General features: G+C 27.5%; 1 protein-coding gene and 1 pseudogene across 1 annotated transcript; one reads left to right on the forward strand and one right to left on the reverse strand.

Moving 5' to 3' along the window:
* The window catches only part of LOC126353970 (NADH-ubiquinone oxidoreductase chain 5-like), a 70,092-nt pseudogene that overhangs the window by 31,722 nt on the left and 21,695 nt on the right, over nucleotides 1-16,675 (reverse strand).
* On the forward strand, nucleotides 1,542-14,043 carry LOC126353973 (NADH-ubiquinone oxidoreductase chain 5-like). The gene is made up of 2 exons (XM_050003279.1): nucleotides 1,542-1,831; nucleotides 13,224-14,043. The coding sequence occupies exons 1-2, from the start codon at nucleotides 1,732-1,734 to the stop codon at nucleotides 13,472-13,474; spliced, it is 351 nt and encodes a 116-aa protein (XP_049859236.1). The 5' UTR covers nucleotides 1,542-1,731; the 3' UTR covers nucleotides 13,475-14,043.

Raw genomic sequence — 16,675 nt, forward strand, 5'->3', positions numbered from 1 at the left:
TGGATCAAACCCACATTCAAATGGTGATCTTTTTTCTCGATCATTAATTAATTTTTTTGATAGTGTTGTTGCCAGGATTATAACAATTATTGGAATAATAAATCTAACGAAAACTCTTGTTGATAGAATTAGAATTGTTTTTCTTGATTTATATCAAGCTTTCTGATTGGAAGTCAAATGTACTATTTATACTAGAAAAACAATTATCTACCTCATCAATAAATAGAGATATATAAGAATAATCATACTACGTCTACGAAGTGTCAGTATCATGCTGCTGCTTCAAATCCAAAGTGATGTCTTGGTGAAAATTGATTTATTGAGTGTCGAAGTAGACATGTTGATAAAAAGATTGTTCCAATAATTACGTGTAAACCATGGAATCCTGTTGCAACAAAGAATGTTGATCCATAAACTGCATCTGCAATGGTAAAAGGTGCTTCTCAATATTCATATGCTTGAAGTATTGTAAAGTATAGTCCTAATAACACTGTGAAGAATAATCCTTGTAGTGCTTGAGTATGATTATATTCCATTAAACTATGATGTGCTCATGTTACTGTTACTCCTGATGCTAAAAGAATAGCTGTATTAAGTAATGGAATTTGTATAGGGTTAAAGGGTTGAATTCCTATTGGATATAAATAATTATATTAATTATAATATTTTATATTTAAATTAATAATTTTATTTATTATATCCAATTATAATAATATTAAATATTAAATTACAAATTATTATATATATTATATTATAATAACCTATTTTAAGCTAAAAACATAAGTAGCTATAATCCTAGGTAAATAATTGCATTAAAATAATCAATTGATAATGGTAAGTTGAACTTATAATACTTTAATTTCAATTAAATGTAATATATTAATATAAATTATTTATTACATATATATATAAAAAAAATAAAATGTGTAGGATAAATTAATCCTAATTAAACAAAATAATACATAAAAGAATTTCAAAAAAACTTTCGATTTATATATTAAATAAATGAAGTGCCTGATTAAAGGGTTACCTTGATAGGGTAAATAAAGTAAATAAAATTACCTTCATTAAAATTACATAAGATAGAATTAAACTACCTCCTTTAGTATCAAAAACTAATGTGCATCATACACCTTAATGTAAAAAGGTAAGCTAAACAAGCTAATGGGTTCATACCCCATTTATAGAGGTATCAATCCTCTCCTTTTTAATGATATAAATCGTTTTATTATTATTGTTTTAGTATTTATTCTTTCTATTGGTTTTTTAATTATTAGTCCTAATTTAATTAGAATTTTATTAGGTTGAGATGGTTTAGGTTTAGTTTCTTATTGTTTAGTTATTTATTATCAAAATGTAAAATCTTATAGTGCTGGTATATTAACTGCACTTTCTAATCGTATTGGTGATGTTGCTATTTTAATTTCTATTGCATGAATGTTAAATTTTGGTGGTTGAAATTATATTTATTATTATGATTTTATTTCTAATTCTTTTGAAATAAAGCTCATTACTATATTAATTGTTTTAGCAGCTATAACTAAGAGAGCTCAGATTCCTTTCTCTTCATGACTTCCTGCTGCTATAGCAGCTCCTACTCCTGTTTCTGCTTTAGTTCATTCTTCTACTCTTGTTACTGCTGGTGTTTATTTATTAATTCGTTTTAGACCAATATTAGATACTTATAATTGTGGTTGATTTTTACTTTTAATTGGTTGTATAACTATATTTATGGCTGGATTGGGCGCTAATTTTGAGTTTGATTTAAAGAAGATTATTGCTCTTTCTACTTTAAGACAACTTGGTTTAATAATAAGAATTTTGGCTATAGGTTATCCAAAGCTTTCATTTTTTCATTTATTGGCTCATGCTTTATTTAAGGCATTATTATTTATATGTGCAGGTTCAATAATTCATAATTTGAAGGATTCTCAGGATATTCGTTTTATAGGATCAATTGTTAATTTCATACCTTTAACTTCAGTTTGTTTTAATGTTTCTAGTTTATCTTTGTGTGGAATACCTTTTTTAGCGGGATTTTATTCAAAGGATTTAATTCTTGAGATGGTTTGTTTAAGATGAATTAATTGTTTAATTTTTTTTCTTTATTTTTTTTCTACTGGTTTAACTGCTTCTTATTCTTTTCGTTTGTTTTATTATTCAATATCTGGTGATAATAATTTTTATTCTAGATTTTCTTTTGATGATAAGGGTTATTATATTTCATTTGGAATAATTGGTCTATTGTTTGTTGCTGTTTTTGGTGGTAGTCTTTTATCTTGATTAATTTTTCCTATTCCTCATGTGATTGCTTTACCTTATTATTTAAAGTTTTTAACTATTACAGTTGTTATTTTAGGTGCTTATTTAGGTTATCTTATTTCTAATTTTGATTTTTCTCATAATTTATTTTCTTTAAGTATACTTTCTTTTGTTAGATTTGCTGGTTCTATATGATTTATACCTTTTCTTTCAACTAAGTTTATTAGATATATTCCTTTAAAAATAGGTTATTATTCATCTAAGTCATTTGATTATGGTTGAGGTGAATTACTTGGTGGTCAAGGTTTATATAGATTATTTATTTATTTAATTGGTTATATTCAAGGTTGATATGATTCTAATTTCAAGATTTATCTTTTAACTTTTATTTTTTGAATATTTATTTTGGTAATATTGTTTTTCGTTTACTTAAATAGCTTATAATTAGAGCGTGACACTGAAGATGTTAAGGAAGTATTTTTACTTTTAAGTATTTATAAATATAGATATATTATTTTTACAGTGAAAATGTAATGTTTTATTTAAACTATATAAATTTTAGAAATGTTAACGGAGTTTAACCGCTAATATAAAAAGTTAGCAGCTTTCATATTGGCTTTACATTTCCTTAATTGGAACTATTATAGTTCAATTATATTATTAACAGTAATACGCCTCTTTTTGGCTTCAATTAATAAGAATAAGGGTAGTACATACCAATCTTCCAGGTCGAAACTGACTGCAATATTTCGCTTCTTATTCTATTTAAGGTTGATTGATAATATCAATACTTTTTGAATGCAACCCAAATGTTATATTTAACTACAACCCTTTATTCTGCTCATTGTAATGCTCCTTGGTTTCATTCATGGTATAGTCCTCCTAATAGAACTAGAATAAAAAATATTGTTGATACTGTTCAGATTATAATGTCTGAAGTTTTAAAAATAATTACAATTGGTAGAATTAGTGCAATTTCTACATCAAAAATTAAAAAGATTACTGCGATTAGGAAGAATCGTATTGAGAATGGTATTCGTGCTGATCTTTTTGGATCAAACCCACATTCAAATGGTGATCTTTTTTCTCGATCATTAATTAATTTTTTTGATAGTGTTGTTGCCAGGATTATAACAATTATTGGAATAATAAATCTAATGAAAACTCTTGTTGATAGAATTAGAATTGTTTTTCTTGATTTATATCAAGCTTTCTGATTGGAAGTCAAATGTACTATTTATACTAGAAAAACAATTATCTACCTCATCAATAAATAGAGATATATAAGAATAATCATACTACGTCTACGAAGTGTCAGTATCATGCTGCTGCTTCAAATCCAAAGTGATGTCTTGGTGAAAATTGATTTATTGAGTGTCGAAGTAGACATGTTGATAAAAAGATTGTTCCAATAATTACGTGTAAACCATGGAATCCTGTTGCAACAAAGAATGTTGATCCATAAACTGCATCTGCAATGGTAAAACGTGCTTCTCAATATTCATATGCTTGAAGTATTGTAAAGTATAGTCCTAATAACACTGTGAAGAATAATCCTTGTAGTGCTTGAGTATGATTAGATTCCATTAAACTACGATGTGCTCATGTTACTGTTACTCCTGATGCTAAAAGAATAGCTGTATTAAGTAATGGAATTTGTATAGGGTTAAAGGGTTGAATTCCTATTGGAGGTCATAGTATTCCTAGTTCAATTGTTGGTGCTAATCTTCTTCTAAAGAATGCTCAAAAAAAAGAAACGAAAAATAATACCTCTGATGCAATAACTAAAATTATTCCTCCAATTGATACAAATCCTGTATGTAATCCTTGATATGTTCCTTCTCGTACTACATCTCGTCATCATTGAATTATAGTTAGTAGGGTAATTCCAAATCCAATTATGAATAAGTTAATATTAAATAGGTGGAATCATTTTGCTAGTCCTGATACTAGGACTATTGCTCCAATTGCTCCTGTTAATGGTCAAGGTCTATAGTCTACTAAGTGGAATGGGTGGTTTGAGTGAGTTGTTAACATAGGTTTAATATACTTCTCTAGAATATAGAGTTCTTAGAATTGAGAAAACATAGGCTTGAATTATTGCTACTGCTGATTCTAGAATTAATAGAAGTATTTGTCCAATAATTAGTAATGAGATTAAGTTTATTGCTATAGATGGTCCTGTGTTTCCTAATAAGGTTAATAATAAGTGTCCTGCAATTATATTTGCTGCCAACCGTACTGCTAATGTACCTGGTCGAATAACATTACTAATTGTTTCAATTAGTACTATAAATGATATTAATGCAGGCGGTGTACCTTGTGGTACAAGGTGTGTAAATATATGATTAGTATGGTTAATTCATCCAAATAATATAAATCTTAGCCATATAGGTAGGGCAATTGCAAATGTTAATGCTAAATGTCTTGTTCTAGTAAAAATATAAGGGAATAATCCTATGAAATTGTTAAATAATATTATAATAAAAATTGAGATGAAAATGAATGTGGTTCCATTAAATGATTTTGGTCCCAGAAGTGTTTTAAATTCATTATGTAAGGTTAAATTTAGTTTATTTCAGATAATGTTAATTCGTGATGGTGTAAGTCAAAATAGTGATGGGATTAATAATAGTCCTAGAAATGTTCTAGTTCAATTTAATGATAAATTAAAGATGTTAGTTGATGGGTCAAATGTTGAGAATAGATTTGTTATCATTTTCAATTTAAGTTTTTTATTTCAATTGTTCCTTTTTCTGCTCTTTTAATAAGGTTAGGTTTAAATGAGAAGAAGTTTATTTGATTAAACAAGATTAATGTAGCTGAAAATATAATGAATAGTGAGAATCATATAAGAGGGGATATTTGAGGGATTTGGATATAATTTCCCCATCAGAAGTAGTCGTTAATTTACTATTATTTGGTTTAAGAGACCATTACTTACTTTCAGTCATCTGATGAATTTCAAGGTGTACTAATTTTTTTTAGTTACTTTAGATTGACACTCTAATGTTATTTATTTTAACTAACTCCTTAAATTATCTTAGATAATCACTTAATAAATAAATTTACTGAAGTTCTTTCAATTACAATTGGTATAAATCTGTGGTTTGCTCCACAGATTTCTGAGCATTGTCCAAAGAATAATCCAGGTCGATTTATTGTGAATGTTCCTTGATATAACCGACCTGGCGTTGCATCAATTTTAACCCCTAATGCAGGAACTGCTCATGAGTGTAGAACATCTGATGCTCTTGTTAATACTCGTACTTCTGTATTTATTGGTAGGATTGTTCGGTTATCTACATCTAGTAGTCGGAATCCATCATTTACTAGGTCTTGTTCTGGTGTTATATAAGTGTCAAATTCTACGTCTATGAAGTCTGAATATTCATATCTTCAATATCATTGTCGTCCAATGGTTTTAATTGTAATTATTGCATCTACTGAATCATCAAGTAAATATAATAGTCGTAAAGATGGAAGGGCAATAAAAATTAATGTAATTGCTGGTAAAGCTGTTCAGATTGTTTCAATTAAATGTCCATGAAGTATATTACGGTTAGTATAGGCAATAAATAATATATAACTTAGGGCATAACCTACAATTACTGTAATTAATAATAATACGACCATAGTATGATCATGAAAGAATGATAATTGCTCCATTAATGGTGAAGCTCCATCTTGAAGAGATAAATTTGATCATGTTGCCATTAATAAATATTTTCTAATAAAAGGTCAAACCTTTATTTGTAGAGCTTAAATCTACTGCACTAATCTGCCATATTAGAATCTAGAGATTAATGGTAATTCTGAGTAACTATGTTCTGCAGGAGGGTTATTTTGTAGTCATTCTGTTGATCTTCTTATGTTAGCTCTAAATATAATTGCTCGGTTTGTAATCATTCTTTCTCATATAATTACAATGAATATAATGATTCCTACAATAGAAATTGTAGACCCATTTCTTGATACTACGTTTCATGATGTATATGCGTCTGGGTAGTCAGAGTATCGTCGAGGTATTCCTGCTAATCCTAGGAAGTGTTGAGGAAAGAATGTTACATTTACTCCAATGAATATAATTGTAAATTGGATTTTTAATCATGTATTATTTATAGTTAATCCTGTAAATAGTGGATATCATTGAATGACACCTCCTATAATTGCAAATACTGCTCCTATAGATAATACATAATGAAAGTGGGCTACTACATAATATGTATCATGTAATACAATATCAAGTGATGAATTTGCTAATACTAATCCTGTTAATCCACCAATTGTAAATAGGAAAATAAATCCTACAGCTCATAATAATGGTGGATTGAACTTGAATTTAGTTCCATATAATGTAGCTAATCATCTAAATACCTTAATTCCTGTAGGTACAGCAATAATTATTGTTGCTGATGTAAAATATGCTCGTGTGTCAACATCCATTCCTACTGTAAATATATGATGTGCTCATACAATAAATCCTATTAGTCCAATTGATAGTATAGCATAAATTATACCTAATGTTCCAAATGATTCAATTTTTCCTCTTTCTTGACATACAATATGTGAAATAATTCCGAACCCCGGTAGAATTAAAATATAAACTTCTGGGTGTCCAAAGAATCAAAATAGATGTTGATATAGAATTGGGTCACCCCCTCCTGCAGGGTCAAAGAATGATGTATTTAAATTTCGATCTGTTAATAATATAGTAATAGCTCCTGCTAAAACTGGAAGTGAAAGAAGGAGAAGTAATGCTGTAATAGCTACAGATCATACAAATAAAGGTGTTTGATCTAAAGTTATACTTTCTGATCGTATATTAATTGCTGTTGTAATGAAATTCACTGCACCAAGAATAGATGATACACCTGCTAAGTGCAGTGAAAAAATAGCTAGATCTACAGATGCACCCCCGTGTGCAATAGCTCCTGCTAGAGGAGGGTAAACTGTTCATCCTGTACCAGCACCATTATCTACTATAGAAGATGTAAGAAGAAGGGTTAGTGAAGGTGGTAGTAATCAAAAACTTATATTATTTATTCGTGGAAATGCTATATCTGCTGCACCAATTATTATTTCTTTTATATAGTTTTTTGTTTGTCTTTCTATATTTAATGATGATGTTTTGTTGGGGTGACATGAAGAATAGATAAACTCTTCATTATTATATCATTTATTTATGTTTGTTATTTTGATCCATAATTTATGATCATAAGATTAAGTTACCTTAGGGATAACAGCGTAATTGTTTTTGAGAGCTCATATCGACAAAGCAGATTGCGACCTCGATGTTGGATTAAGAAAAATTTTGGGTGCAGGAGCCCAATGATTAGGTCTGTTCGACCTTTAAATTCTTACATGATCTAAGTTCAGACCGGCGTGAGCCAGGTCGGTTTCTATCCTAAGATTGTTAATCCATATTAGTACGAAAGGACCATATGGTTAAAATATTTTTTGTTATATTGATTAATATTAATTTATTTACTATTTTGACAGATTAATGTGTTGAATTTAGAATTCATTTATGTAGATTTTTTCTACAAATAGTATTGATACTTTATGATTTATTTATATTTATTTTGAATTTTCTTTTATTGGTTATTTGTGTTTTAATTAGTGTTGCCTTTTTAACTTTATTAGAGCGTAAGGTTTTAGGTTATATTCAGATTCGAAAGGGTCCAAATAAGGTAGGTTTTGTTGGAATTCCTCAGCCATTTAGAGATGCTATTAAGTTAATTTGTAAGGAGCAGCCAATTCCTATTATATCTAATTACCTACTTTATTATTTTTCCCCTGTTTTTAATTTAATGATTTCTTTAGCCGTTTGAGTAATTTTTCCTTATTTAACTTATATGTGTTCTTTTTCTTATGGATTTTTATTTCTTTTATGTTGTACTAGATTAGGTGTTTATACTGTTATAATTGCTGGTTGATCTTCTAATTCAAATTATTCATTATTAGGTTCTCTTCGTTCTGTTGCTCAAACAATTTCTTATGAAGTTAGTTTAGCTTTAATTTTATTGTCTTTAATTATTTTAATTGGTAGTTTTAATATGTTTGATTTTATAAACTATCAGCTTTATTGTTGATTTATTATTATTTCTTTTCCTTTAGCTTTAGCTTGTTTTGCTTCTTGCTTAGCTGAAACTAATCGTACTCCTTTTGATTTTGCTGAAGGGGAATCTGAGTTAGTTTCAGGATTTAATATTGAGTATGGTGCGGGTGGTTTTACTTTAATTTTTTTAGCTTAATATACTAGAATTGTCTTCATAAGAATGTTATTGGCTTTAATTTTTTTGGGCGTTGATTTTTATTCTTTTATATTTTTTATTAAGCTTGCTATTATATCTTTTGGTTTTATTTGGGTTCGTGGAACATTACCACGGTTCCGTTATGATAAATTAATGTACTTAGCTTGAAAAAGTTTATTACCTTTATCTTTGAATTTTTTTATTTTCTTTGTTGGTTTAAAGATTTTATTTATCTCATTTGTTTAGTGAAATTTTTTGAGAAAAGTTAATAGAAGAGTTAAACTTCTAATTTTATGTTTTCAAAACATATGCTTTTCCTAAGCTAATTAACTTTATTCCTTAATTAATTTATCTCATGCGTTTGCGACATGGACATTAATTAAGAAATATGTGAAGTAAATAATTGTTAAGATTTGACCTGTTATAATATAAGGTTCTTCAACAGGTCGTTTACCAATTCACGTTAGTAAGCATACAACAACTACTATAATTCAGAATAAAATTTGATTAATAGGGTAAAATTGAATGCCTCGGAATGGTGTTTTATTATAAAATGGTAAAATTATTAAGATTCTAATTGATAAAAATAATGCAATAACACCTCCTAACTTATTAGGGATAGATCGTAGAATTGCATATGCAAATAGGAAATATCATTCTGGTTGAATGTGAACTGGTGTTACTAATGGGTTGGCAGGTACAAAGTTATCTGGATCTCCTAATAGGTAAGGATTAATTAAACATAGTATAATTAATAATGATGTTATTATTACAAATGTAATAGAATCCTTAAAGGTAAAGTATGGATGGAATGGAATTTTTTCAATATCTCCATTTAGTCCAAGAGGATTATTAGATCCTGTTTGGTGAAGAAAAAATAAATGAATTGCTGCTATAGCAGCAATAATAAATGGTAATACAAAATGGATTGTGAAGAATCGATTTAATGTTGCATTATCAACAGCGAATCATCCTCATACTCATTGGACTAAATCTGTTCCTAAGTATGGGATTGCTGATAATAAATTAGTAATTACTGTTGCACCTCAAAAAGATATTTGGCCTCAGGGTAAGACATATCCTATAAATGCAGTTGCTATAACTAAAAATAAAATCACTGTACCAATTATTCAGGTATGTATATATATATATAAGATCCATAGTAAATTCCCCGTCCTACATGTAAGTAAATACAAATAAAAATATAGATGCTCCATTTGCGTGTAAGGTTCGGATAATTCAACCATTATTTACGTCTCGGCAGATGTGTACTACACTACTGAATGCTATTTCAATATTTGATGTATAATGTATAGCTAAAAATAGTCCAGTTACGATTTGAATTACCAAACATAACCCTAATAGGGATCCAAAATTTCATCAAAATGAAATATTTGTTGGGGCAGGTAAGTCAATTAAAGAGTTATTAATAATTTTAATTAAAGGATGTCTTAATCGTAAGGGTTTATTCATTAGTAATTATCTTATTTTACGAATAGGTCCCTGATTAATATTGGTGATTTTAACAACTGCTAGTAGTGCTAAAAATAAATAAATTATTATTATTATTGTAATAATGAATGTTGGTCTATTATATAATTTTTCTAAAGATATTGTTATTTCTTGATAATTGATTGAATTATCAATATTTATAGTTTCGGTGTTTTTGAAAAAGTCTATAAATATAGATATATCTAGAATAATTAATATTAATATGATAAATACTCACATTATTAATGTAATAATTATAGTGATTGATTTAGGCTGAAATATTTCGTTTGATGCAATTCTTGTAATGTAAATAAATAATACTAGTATACCACCAAGAAATGTTAAAAATAAAATATATGATAATCAATATCTTTCTATTATTGTTCCTGTTATTAATCCAACTAGGAAGGTTTGAAGGATAATAAAAAGCATTATTGATATTGGGTGTCTTAATTTAATAAAATTAATATTTATTACATTTGATAATGATATAATTATTATTTTGATCATTTCAGGGGTTAGTTTATTTAAAATACCGGTTTTGGGGACCGATGATGGAAGCTTTTCCACCTCTGAAGTTTTAAAAGTGGGGGCTGGACTTATTTCCGGTTTACAAGACCGGCGTTTTTTTTAAACTATTAAAACTAATGTTTATATTCTCTATTTTTACTTCTTTATTGATTTATTTTGCTGGTGTTTATGTTTTTTCTTCTAAACGTAAACATTTATTAATGGTTCTTTTGAGATTAGAATATATTGTTCTTTCTTTATTTATGTTAGTTATTGTTTTTCTTATTGAGTTTGATTATGATTATTTTTTTCCTGTTATTTTTTTAGTTTTTTCTGTTTGTGAGGGTGCTTTAGGTCTTTCTATTTTAGTTTCAATAATTCGTTCTCATGGTAATGATTTTTTTAATTCTTTTGGTTTATCTTTATGTTAAAGTATTTATTTATAACTATTTTTTTGATCCCTCTTTGTTTATTAAATAATTGTTGATGGTTGGTTCATTCTTTAATGTTGCTGTCGGGTTTTGTTTTTATAATTTGTGTTTATTCATATGCTGATTTGAATATAATAAGATATTATTTTGGTATTGATTATTTTTCTTTTAGTTTAATTTTACTTAGTTTTTGGATTTGTTCTTTAATAATCACTGCTAGAGGTTCAGTTTATTTAAGTTCATATCATTCTAATTTTTTTGTTTTTATGGTTTTGATTTTAATAATTATGCTTTATTGTTCATTTGCTAGATTATGTCTTCTTTCTTTTTATATTTTTTTTGAGGCTAGATTAGTTCCTACTTTACTTTTAATTTTGGGTTGGGGTTATCAACCTGAGCGTTTGCAGGCTGGTGTTTATTTAATTTTTTATACTTTGGTTGCTAGATTACCTTTATTATTAGTTTTATTTAAGGTTTATGATTTTTCTAATACTTTATATTTTCCTTTCTTGGTTGATTTCGGTTCTTATTATTTTATGTTTTATGTATTTATAATTTTGGCTTTTTTAGTTAAGATACCTATGTTTTTGGTTCATTTATGACTTCCTAAGGCTCATGTAGAGGCCCCTATTTCAGGTAGAATAATTCTTGAGGGTGTTTTATTAAAGTTAGGTGGTTATGGTATTTTTCGTGTTATAAAGGTTATTTCTTATTTGGGTTTAAAGTTTAATTATTTTTGATTGTCTTTAGGTTTATCTGGGGGTGTTATTGTAAGATTTATTTGTTTTCGTCAGGTTGATTTAAAGTCTTTAATTGCATATTCTTCTGTTGCTCATATAAGAATGGTTATTGGTGGATTGATGACTATGAATTGATGAGGTTGTGTAGGTTCTCTTTCTCTAATGGTTGGTCATGGTTTATGTTCTTCTGGTTTATTTTGTTTATCTAATATTATTTATGAACGTTTAGGTAGACGAAGATTATTAATTAACAAGGGTATAATTAATTTGATGCCAAGAATGGCTTTATGATGATTTCTTTTAAGATCATCAAATATGGCTGCTCCTCCTTCTTTAAATTTGGTAGGTGAAATTAGATTATTAAATAGAATTATATCTTGATCTTCTTTTAGATTCTTTGCTTTGATTTTTTTATCTTTTTTTAGAGCTGTTTATACTTTGTATATATATTCTTATTCTCAGCATGGGAATTATTATTCTGGTGTTTATACTTGTTCTCTTGGTTATTTTCGTGAATATCATCTTTTACTTTTACATTGATTGCCTTTAAATATTCTCTGTTTAAAGGGTGAATATTTCTTTGTTTAGTTTGCTTAAGTATTTTAATTAAAAATATTGTTTTGTGGAATCAATGATATGAAGTTTTTCATCTTAGGCCGTGAATTTATTTTCTATTTGTTCTTTGAGTTTTTTTTCTTTGTTTATTTCGAGAACTATAATTTTTATTTTAGGTATTTATTATTTAATAATTGATTATAGAGTTTTTGTTGAGTGAGAGCTTTTCAATTTAAATGGTTCTATAGTTGTTATAACTTTAATTTTGGATTGAATATCTCTTATTTTTATATCTTTTGTTATATATATTTCTTCTTTGGTTATTTATTATAGAGAGGATTATATATCTGGTGAAAAGAATATAAATCGTTTTATTATTATTGTTTTAATATTTATTCTTTCTATAGGTTTTTTAATTATTAGTCCTAATTTAATTAGAATTTTATTAGGTTGAGATGGTTTAGGTTTAGTTTCTTATTGTTTAGTTATTTATTATCAAAATGTAAAATCTTATAGTGCTGGTATATTAACTGCACTTTCTAATCGTATTGGTGATGTTGCTATTTTAATTTCTATTGCATGAATGTTAAATTTTGGTGGTTGAAATTATATTTATTATTATGATTTTATTTCTAATTCTTTTGAAATAAAGCTCATTACTATATTAATTGTTTTAGCAGCTATAACTAAGAGAGCTCAGATTCCTTTCTCTTCATGACTTCCTGCTGCTATAGCAGCTCCTACTCCTGTTTCTGCTTTAGTTCATTCTTCTACTCTTGTTACTGCTGGTGTTTATTTATTAATTCGTTTTAGACCAATATTGGATACTTATAATTGTGGTTGATTTTTACTTTTAATTGGTTGTATAACTATATTTATGGCTGGATTGGGCGCTAATTTTGAGTTTGATTTAAAGAAGATTATTGCTCTTTCTACTTTAAGACAACTTGGTTTAATAATAAGAATTTTGACTATAGGTTATCCAAAGCTTGCATTTTTTTATTTATTGGCTCATGCTTTATTTAAGGCATTATTATTTATATGTGCAGGTTCAATAATTCATAATTTGAAGGATTCTCAGGATATTCGTTTTATAGGATCAATTGTTAATTTCATACCTTTAACTTCAGTTTGTTTTAATGTTTCTAGTTTATCTTTGAGTGGAATATCTTTTTTAGCGGGATTTTATTCAAAGGATTTAATTCTTGAGATGGTTTGTTTAAGATGAATTAATTGTTTAATTTTTTTTCTTTATTTTTTTTCTACTGGTTTAACTGCTTCTTATTCTTTTCGTTTGTTTTATTATTCAATATCTGGTGATAATAATTTTTATTCTAGATTTTCTTTTGATGATAAGGGTTATTATATTTCATTTGGAATAATTGGTCTATTGTTTGTTGCTGTTTTTGGTGGTAGTCTTTTATCTTGATTAATTTTTCCTATTCCTCATGTGATTGCTTTACCTTATTATTTAAAGTTTTTAACTATTACAGTTGTTATTTTAGGTGCTTATTTAGGTTATCTTATTTCTAATTTTGATTTTTCTCATAATTTATTTTCTTTAGGTATACTTTCTTTTGTTAGATTTGCTGGTTCTATATGATTTATACCTTTTCTTTCAACTAAGTTTATTAGATATATTCCTTTAAAAATAGGTTATTATTCATCTAAGTCATTTGATTATGGTTGAGGTGAATTACTTGGTGGTCAAGGTTTATATAGATTATTTATTTATTTAATTGGTTATATTCAAGGTTGATATGATTCTAATTTCAAGATTTATCTTTTAACTTTTATTTTTTGAATATTTATTTTGGTAATATTGTTTTTCGTTTACTTAAATAGCTTATAATTAGAGCGTGACACTGAAGATGTTAAGGAAGTATTTTTACTTTTAAGTATTTATAAATATAGATATATTATTTTTACAGTGAAAATGTAATGTTTTATTTAAACTATATAAATTTTAGAAATGTTAACGGAGTTTAACCGCTAATATAAAAAGTTAGCAGCTTTCATATTGGCTTTACATTTCCTTAATTGGAACTATTATAGTTCAATTATATTATTAACAGTAATACGCCTCTTTTTGGCTTCAATTAATAAGAATAAGGGTAGTACATACCAATCTTCCAGGTCGAAACTGACTGCAATATTTCGCTTCTTATTCTATTTAAGGTTGATTGATAATATCAATACTTTTTGAATGCAACCCAAATGTTATATTTAACTACAACCCTTTATTCTGCTCATTGTAATGCTCCTTGGTTTCATTCATGGTATAGTCCTCCTAATAGAACTAGAATAAAAGATATTGTTGATACTGTTCAGATTATAATGTCTGAAGTTTTAAAAATAATTACAATTGGTAGAATTAGTGCAATTTCTACATCAAAAATTAAAAGATTACTGCGATTAGGAAGAATCGTATTGAGAATGGTATTCGTGCTGATCTTTTTGGATCAAACCCACATTCAAATGGTGATCTTTTTTCTCGATCATTAATTAATTTTTTTGATAGTGTTGTTGCCAGGATTATAACAATTATTGGAATAATAAATCTAATGAAAACTCTTGTTGATAGAATTAGAATTGTTTTTCTTGATTTATATCAAGCTTTCTGATTGGAAGTCAAATGTACTATTTATACTAGAGAAACAATTATCTACCTCATCAATAAATAGAGATATATAAGAATAATCATACTACGTCTACGAAGTGTCAGTATCATGCTGCTGCTTCAAATCCAAAGTGATGTCTTGGTGAAAATTGATTTATTGAGTGTCGAAGTAGACATGTTGATAAAAAGATTGTTCCAATAATTACGTGTAAACCATGGAATCCTGTTGCAACAAAGAATGTTGATCCATAAACTGCATCTGCAATGGTAAAAGGTGCTTCTCAATATTCATATGCTTGAAGTATTGTAAAGTATAGTCCTAATAACACTGTGAAGAATAATCCTTGTAGTGCTTGAGTATGATTAGATTCCATTAAACTATGATGTGCTCATGTTACTGTTACTCCTGATGCTAAAAGAATAGCTGTATTAAGTAATGGAATTTGTATAGGGTTAAAGGGTTGAATTCCTATTGGAGGTCATAGTATTCCTAGTTCAATTGTTGGTGCTAATCTTCTTCTAAAGAATGCTCAAAAAAAAGAAACGAAAAATAATACCTCTGATGCAATAAATAAAATTATTCCTCATCGTAATCCAATTGATACAAATCCTGTATGTAATCCTTGATATGTTCCTTCTCGTACTACATCTCGTCATCATTGAATTATAGTTAGTAGGGTAATTCCAAATCCAATTATGAATAAGTTAATATTAAATAGGTGGAATCATTTTGCTAGTCCTGATACTAGGACTATTGCTCCAATTGCTCCTGTTAATGGTCAAGGTCTATAGTCTACTAAGAGGAATGGGTGGTTTGAGTGAGTTGTTAACATAGGTTTAATATACTTCTCTAGAAAATAGAGTTCTTAGAATTGAGAAAACATAGGCTTGAATTATTGCTACTGCTGATTCTAGAATTAATAGAAGTATTTGTCCAATAATTAGTAATGAGATTAAGTTTATTGCTATAGATGGTCCTGTGTTTCCTAATAAGGTTAATAATAAGTGTCCTGCAATTATATTTGCTGCCAACCGTACTGCTAATGTACCTGGTCGAATAACATTACTAATTGTTTCAATTTGTACTATAAATGATATTAATGCAGGCGGTGTACCTTGTGGTACAAGGTGTGTAAATATATGATTAGTATGGTTAATTCATCCAAATAATATAAATCATAGCCATATAGGTAGGGCAATTGCAAATGTTAATGCTAAATGTCTTGTTCTAGTAAAAATATAAGGGAATAATCCTATGAAATTGTTAAATAATATTATAATAAAAATTGAGATGAAAATGAATGTTGTTCCATTAAATGATTTTGGTCCAAGAAGTGTTTTAAATTCATTATGTAAGGTTAAATTTAGTTTATTTCAGATAATGTTAATTCGTGATGGTGTAAGTCAAAATAGTGATGGGATTAATAATAGTCCTAGAAATGTTCTAGTTCAATTTAATGATAAATCAAAGATGTTAGTTGATGGGTCAAATGTTGAGAATAGATTTGTTATCATTTTCAATTTAAGTTTTTTATTTCAATTGTTCCTTTTTCTGCTCTTTTAATAAGGTTAGGTTTAAATGAGAAGAAGTTTATTTGATTAAACAAGATTAATGTAGCTGAAAATATAATGAATAGTGAGAATCATATAAGAGGGGATATTTGAGGGATTTGGATATAATTTCCCCATCAGAAGTAGTCGTTAATTTACTATTATTTGGTTTAAGAGACCATTACTTACTTTCAGTCATCTGATGAATTTCAAGGTGTACTAATTTTTTTTAGTTACTTTAGATTGACACTCTAATGT

This window comes from Schistocerca gregaria, chromosome 3 (assembly GCF_023897955.1).
Source record: "Schistocerca gregaria isolate iqSchGreg1 chromosome 3, iqSchGreg1.2, whole genome shotgun sequence".
Classification (NCBI taxonomy): domain Eukaryota; kingdom Metazoa; phylum Arthropoda; class Insecta; order Orthoptera; family Acrididae; genus Schistocerca; species Schistocerca gregaria.